A 7,016-nucleotide genomic window follows, 5' to 3' on the forward strand; every position below is an offset into this window, starting at 1 on the left:
TTTGAGCCCTAAACCTAAAAAAAAGAACTTCTAATAAGGGCCCGTGTGGAACTGCTTGTATAGAAAGTAAATACAAGCACTTTTGGTCAAACGCTTTCGTTTAAATCACTTCTATTAGAAGAATGTCAAAACTTTTGCTAAAATTCCAAGTGCTTCCCGGAAAAACACTTGAAGCAGTTCTCCATAAAGCACTTCTATGAATCTCACCCTTTAGGAGGTCTGGAATTTTGAGACTTTTAATGGTTATGGAGGTTTTACATAAACCAGATAATACAACAGGGTCAAAACATATGCACCAAAAGTTAAAGTGCAGTAAGTTACAAACCGGCCAAAAACCAAAACAATAAACCTAACTCAAAAATGGCCCGAAGGTCTGCAAGAGTACAAACAAATCATGATTTCCCCCCAACCTACCCCTTAGTGTTGTATTCAAATGCCATTGGATCTCATATCAGCACTTATGAGGATTCCATATCAGCACTTATGAGGATTCAACACCTGAATCATCTGGTCCTGGACCGTAGAGTTCGAATTCACCAGGGCTCCATCTGCTTATTAAGTGAAGTCGGAAGGTAGCCATCTTGATTCCCAACAAACGCTGTATATAAATTAGGTCACGCACATATTAGTATCTCTACAAATTTATTTTAACAAACTTCAAAACAAAAGAAAATACATAACAATAGCAGCTGCAATATCATAAGGGCACAGAAATGGTTTATAAAAACTATATTCGGGAGTGGCATGCACCCAAAAAATAAAAATGACTTTTTTTTTGCAAAGATCAAACTAATAAAATCAACTAAGAATACATGCACCTACTATACAGACAGGATCAGGTGTGGACTTGATCAGTACTGGCTGACATTTTTTGGAGTGGCCGATCAATCAGCAAGCCATGGTCGCATGATCAGCCAATGCAAAAAATTTCGGTACACAACATTTTCGGCTCAACAATAGATTCAACAAAAATATCAAACAGAGTTTACAAACACAATATGCACATGATTGAACAAAACTAAAAGTAAACCAACAAAAGGATCCCCAGGTTTATAAAAGGAAAATAATTGGGGTTAAGAGTGCATTTTGCACTAATCCACAATCGGATTCTATAAAATATACGAAATAGGATTGATGGAAACAATACGCACATGATCAAATGAAGCACTACAAATAACCAACAAAAGGATTCCCAAGTTTATAGAAGGAAAAATAAATGGGGTTTAAGACTGCTTAGAACATCTATAACCATAAAGGAAAAAAATTATCCCATTCCAATAAGAACAACAAAGTAACTTCCTAGACAATAATTTGAGCATGAAACAAACCAGTATCCGAGCTGACTCAGGTGACAGAGGCTTTCCTTCATCACAAACAAGAAAGTCTGAAACAAGCTCCACAACACCTGCAAGCATGGAAACCACATTTAGTCTTCTCTTGAGTGCATACAAAGACTAGAAAACAAAGAAAACAAGTAGGTACCTTTGTTCAAACGAACAGGCATCCCTTGTTTACGTAGAAAGGGTTCCATCTCATGAGTGAACTGCTCCAAAGGACCCTCCTGAAGCTCCACCTAACACATATGAAATAATATTCAATACTTCATGATAGGATAATTGAATTGAACACTATCAACAAGACAAAAAAATATAACCTCAGAAGACAAATCTAGGGTACAAATGATACATTCTAGCAAGTCAACTAGTTCAAAGCAAGGCAGCAGATCACTTTTATATGACCTCTCAAATTCCACATAAAATTTCCATATAAAACTAATTACAGCCAAAAATCTCAAAAAGAACCTTCTCTGTCGCTATGCTTCCCGTCCTTGCAAAATCATATTCCTTGTATTCGCTAAATAGCCTGCAAAAAAAAAAAAAAAAAAGGGAAATTATTACAACTTTAGACATAAGTACTTATAACTCATGTGGTACCCTACAAGATCAGATCTCCACCAGAACGTTCAATTAACTATTTTTCTAGGTGGCCTTGGTTTTATACACTTGGCTTCATATCAGCCATCTTCTACAAGTAATTATCCAAAATTCTGCAAATGTATTTCCCAAGCTTGTAAACATGAGAAAATGTGAACTTTTACCTTTCCACCTCTTCCTTTGGCAAATTGGTGAAACATAGTCCAGCATTTCCATGTAGAACCTAAGAAAAGTCAACAAAGGCATAAGACAAGATATTCAACTAAAACAAAAAATGGACACCAGAAATTTTGCACAAAAGGCTTACCTTAGAAATTTTGTGGAGATCTGGTCTGAGCTCATCGGAATCAGATCGACCTAGAGAAATTTGCATGACTTTGTTTGAACCAAGGAAAAATCTGAGAAAAATAACTTTGCATGATACACATACTCATATTGTAGAATCCATGACTTATAAATTTTAGAGAATTTGTCCATTAAATAATTACATAGCTGCATTAGTGCAAATAAGTTAAACTAACAATATGAGAACAGTTAGTTTACTCAGAAAAGATGACCATTGAGAAAAACTAAATCTTTTCAGAAAATACCTGTCGCATAGAATAATCATACAGCCGAAGCTAATCACACATCGAAAAGAATCTTTTGGGTAAAAAAATTTGGGTCGAAGATCAATCCTCAGCCAACTCACTTTTAAGTGTGGTTGGATATCAATAGGAAAGGTGATTGCCAATAGTTTTAGGGCCTTATTATTAGATTTTGGAAAAGCTACAATGGCTGGTTTTTCCAAAGATGCTTTTGCACACCTTCATAAAGCTTCCGGCTACTACAGTGGTTGCACTATTCAATATCACAAAATTACCCCTACCCAAACACACTCTCATTAGCTTCCAAAGACAACCGAACAAAGCACAAGGAAGTTGAAACCCTCTTCTCTACTTCTATAAGTTGTATCTCTCCTCACATACTTTAATTTCCAAACAAATTGTAAGTGAAGGTTGGTAGGAGGAAAATAAATTGAAAATAAAGAAAATAAAACATCAACAGAGGTATTCTATGTACTCAACCCAATCAAGAACCTAAAACTGCAGTCAACTGGAATTCTTAATTCTTCTGAGGGTCCCAAAGATTGAACGCATAGCACCTGACTTTAGCATGCAAGTTTCTCTAATTTTCATTGCATGTTCTGAGTTACCACTACAACAAATGGGGCATCTTGAAATGAACTTACCTGCTGGTTGATTTGAGCTGGTCTCTGAACTCCTTGAATTTGAGATTTCGCATGTTCTCAAATGAGAACACATAAACGGAACTGTAATCTTCCGCTGCCTGCCTTATTGAATTCACAATGGTTTCTTTGTGTTCCCTTCCTTTCTTCTTTGTCTTGGAAAGTGTAACTGCAGCCACAACCCCAACCAATCATGAAATGGACCATAACATTATTCATACCATCCTCCGATGAATCAGACCAATCACTCAATTGCTTGCGAGAAGTAAAAGCAGAAAGAAAAATCAAAACTGCCATCATATCAATCAAGTCTTAATTTTTAAACTTTTAAAATTTTCAGTTTCTAACACTATACCAATTTCGAGCAGCCAAAAGCTTGTTACAAACGAAAATAATAATAAAAATAAAACACTGAAAACAATCCCAAAGTCTTCCCTTTCCTACAATGAAGGTCAACTACAGCAGTAGATACACAATAAGCTAATTTTCCTGAAATTGGGTATATCCCATAGCATTTCATTTCACTTTCATATTCGAAACTGGTAGAAACAAATTTCAACATTTCAAACCCAAAATCTGGTAAATGGAAAACAAAAGGATACAATATGTAATAGCAAACAGATAAACTCACAGTCTTCTAGTTCTCTTAGTTTTTTTCAATTTTTTTTTATAAGAATTTTTTTTCAATTTTTAACAATGAACAAAAAACCCTAAGTGTGGATTGTTATCTGTGCTTCTTCTTGTACTTTAGTTCAAGACAAACGTATGGAAAAACTAAGGTACAGAAAGTTTCAGCTGACAGTTCGCAACGTCAAAAAATACGATTAATAACAAAAGGAAAAGGATTAGAGTTTTTGTTTTTCCTTTAAGTTTTCTGGGGAACCAAACAAAAAGAAGAGAGAAGGCAGACCTGGTCGATCGCGCTTAGACTTGGGCATCTTTTAGGGTGTGGGGGGCTTCTCGTTGGCTCTATGCTTTTGCTTCTGCAACTTCAGAAACCCAACGAGCGGAAAAGAGTTTTATCCTACTTTGATTCTAGGGTTTTAAGTTGGCAGTAGAAGACGGGTCGGTTAGGCCCGGTTAGGAGGATGGGTTATAATAGGTGGCTGATTGCTGGCTAGTAGGGTCACAGAGTATAGCCGCGTTGATATACTTTTAAAATATTTGAATAAATTTAAATAGTATAGCCGGACGGCTATACGTTTAAAATATTCAAATATATTTACAACTTATAGCCGCGCGGCTATACTGTTAAAATATTTTATATGTTTACAGAGTATAGCCGCCAGCTATACTCTTTAAATATATACCATTTAGCCTTCAGGGCTAAAAGAACACTTTAGCCCATTGGATTAGAGTTATTTCTTCAATTATTTTATTAGTATAAGTGATATTGAAGAATGAGAACTTAAATTCTTTTCGATACCTCCAATTCTAATGATTTCTATAAATGAGCCCATTGGGCAAGAATAAAAAATGAATTTTATTTATAATAAATAATACGAGTTAAACCCATAAATACAACAACAAAAAATAGAAATCCACCAACATTTTGTGGATCAAAGAATGTTGAATTTCTAATCATAAAATTGCTTGAATGCCTTTTGAATCTAATTTTCCATCTCCTAAAAAAAGTCTTGCTGGTATGTAATCTTGTTAAGACCTAACAAAAACATAACTCTCGTCTCGTCCCTAGTTTGTTATAGCATTAGAGTCTGAAAAATATATGTGGGAGAGAGAAAGAGACTCAACTCACAACAACTATTCAATCACACTCAAATACATAAAGAAGGAAATATATATATACCAGTCAACACTTTTTTTTATGTACTATTCCTTTTCCTGTTGGTGTTCATGCAAACAACTATGCATGCCAGGCTCTTTCAAAAAACAAACGAAAATGGGTTCTATTTATCCTTGAAGAAGTCGGTGCTTATTACTTCCTCGTTGGTTGAAATATGTGATGGTATGTTCATGATAAGTTATACAATTAAAATGAGAACATACATACTTATTCTCCAAGGAATACTAATTTTAATGATTAAGTACTTACATGTGTGTGTTGTCATTTAATTTAGTATTCCTCGGGTGATTTTGTGTTTGTTAAAGTCTCAGCGCAAAAAGGAATACTAAATGGTGTAGAGTTGGGCTTTTATCCTACGGGATTGATAATAACTGGAGTTGGTGTTGGCAAAAGCTTTACATGCAAACAAGCAGGAGGTGGCATATTTTTCTTGCTTTGAGTTTGACGTGTAAGTTAGTTGTGCTAAAACTTTTCTATTTGAGATTGATTACTCGACAAGTGTCATTCCACTAGATGACTAATCCTTTTTTCAGTATGAGCTGGTGGTGCTGAGGAATTAATAATTACTAAAACTTGGAGCAAAGGTTATCAGTTGAAGTGCATCTCCCATTGCTTCCCGCCTTAGTATTTACTATAAATAGGGGTCATTTTCTTTGATTTTGAAAAACACACGACATTGCATAGCAGTGCATGCAAAGAGGAGAAAAATAAAAGAGAGAGAGAGAGACAGAAAAGAAGAAAGGAAACAAAATTCTCACGAGAAGTTAGAGCTCGTAGTTTGTGTGTTTTCTTAATTTGGAGTTAGTTTTGGAAACGAGATAGGAGGTTTTTTGGAGGCCTTTACAAAGATTAATTTAATTAAATTTTGTGAGCAACATATTATGCATGAATAGATAAAGAGTTTTTATGCACTATTATTGTTAATATAATATTTGACTGAGTTGTTGCATGTTACTTAATTTAATTATATCAATTTACTGTAGCAAGATTTATGTCTCTACTGAATTGTGATTTCGCTCACTCTTTAACATATTTAACAGGTACTAAACCAAAAGTCTAGGATTTGAGATGAACTTCGTATGTCTGTAGAGTGTGTTGTGGTTGATTAATGAGCTACTCTTTTAATGAACTTTTGAGTCGTTGTAATGATGTAAGATTTAATGTTGTTTTCGCTTGGAAATTCTATATGAGATGTTTATTTATTTAGTGTTCTTTACATTTTAGTTATAGTTTTTTTTAATTAAATTCTATAATTAAAGTGTGAATCACGTCTTAATTCAAGTTTATATAAATTCGTGAGTTGGGACGTGACAAGTTGGTATCAAAGCCTAGTGTTATGGTTTGATTAAATAATTTTGTTATCTATTGACATGTTAAGTACTTTTTAGGATGCAACCTGCTCACAGTAATGACACATGGGGAGGGTTCTAGGTGGGACCTAATGGCCTCATTTCACTAGAGGAAGCGTATCATAGCTGTCTTCGCTATCAGGCCTATTAAGAAACAGTTGCAGAAGTTGTCGACACAAGATATAAGGGAATGTTCTATATCCCAGAAATGCAACGAATAGTGGTGAGACATCATTTTGAGTCAATATCAAGTAGTACTTGATCGTATGAATTTACTTCAATGATAAACTCTTAACATTGTTGGTTTGCAAACAATGTCTCACCACCATTCGTTGCATTTCAAGGGTATAGAACATTCTCTTATATCATGTGTCGATAACTTCAGTAGCTGTTTCTAAATAGGCCTGGTGGCTAAGGGCTATGGTACACTTTCTCTAGTGGAATGAGGCTGTTGAGTCCCACCTAGAACCCTCTTCATGTGTCGTTATTGTGAGCAGGTTGCATCCTAAAAAGTACTTAACATGTCAATAGATAACAAAACTATTTAATCAAACCGTAACACTAGGCTCTGATACTAATTTGTCACGTCCTAACTCACGGGTTTATGTAAACTTGGATTAAGACGTGATTCACACTTTAATTATAGAATTTAATATTAAAAAAAACTATAACTAAAATGTGAAGATCACTAAATAAATAAA

At 34.7% G+C, this 7,016-nt stretch overlaps 1 protein-coding gene across 1 annotated transcript; it reads right to left on the minus strand.

Moving 5' to 3' along the window:
- Positions 1–136: 136 nt before the first annotated feature.
- LOC117614783 (mRNA turnover protein 4 homolog) lies at positions 137–4,223 on the minus strand. The gene is made up of 8 exons (XM_034343686.1): positions 4,073–4,223; positions 3,166–3,331; positions 2,242–2,332; positions 2,099–2,157; positions 1,803–1,863; positions 1,483–1,573; positions 1,329–1,405; positions 137–598 (listed from the first exon to the last, which is right to left on the minus strand). Exons 1-8 carry the CDS (start codon positions 4,098–4,100, stop codon positions 482–484), a joined length of 690 nt encoding a protein of 229 aa, XP_034199577.1. The 5' UTR covers positions 4,101–4,223; the 3' UTR covers positions 137–481.
- Between the last annotated feature and the right edge of the window lie 2,793 nt (positions 4,224–7,016).

The sequence above is a fragment of the Prunus dulcis genome, chromosome 1 (assembly GCF_902201215.1).
Source record: "Prunus dulcis chromosome 1, ALMONDv2, whole genome shotgun sequence".
NCBI classification, from domain to species: Eukaryota; Viridiplantae; Streptophyta; class Magnoliopsida; order Rosales; family Rosaceae; genus Prunus; species Prunus dulcis.

Coding starts and splice junctions, on each gene's coding strand:
- LOC117614783 (XM_034343686.1), bottom strand. CDS start 4,100: ATGCCCAAGTCTAAGCGCGATCGACCAG. Junction 1,574..1,802: donor GAAGCATAGCGACAGAGAAG/GTTCTTTTTGAG, acceptor CATATGTGTTAG/GTGGAGCTTCAGGAGGGTCC. Junction 1,406..1,482: donor GCCTGTTCGTTTGAACAAAG/GTACCTACTTGT, acceptor CCATGCTTGCAG/GTGTTGTGGAGCTTGTTTCA.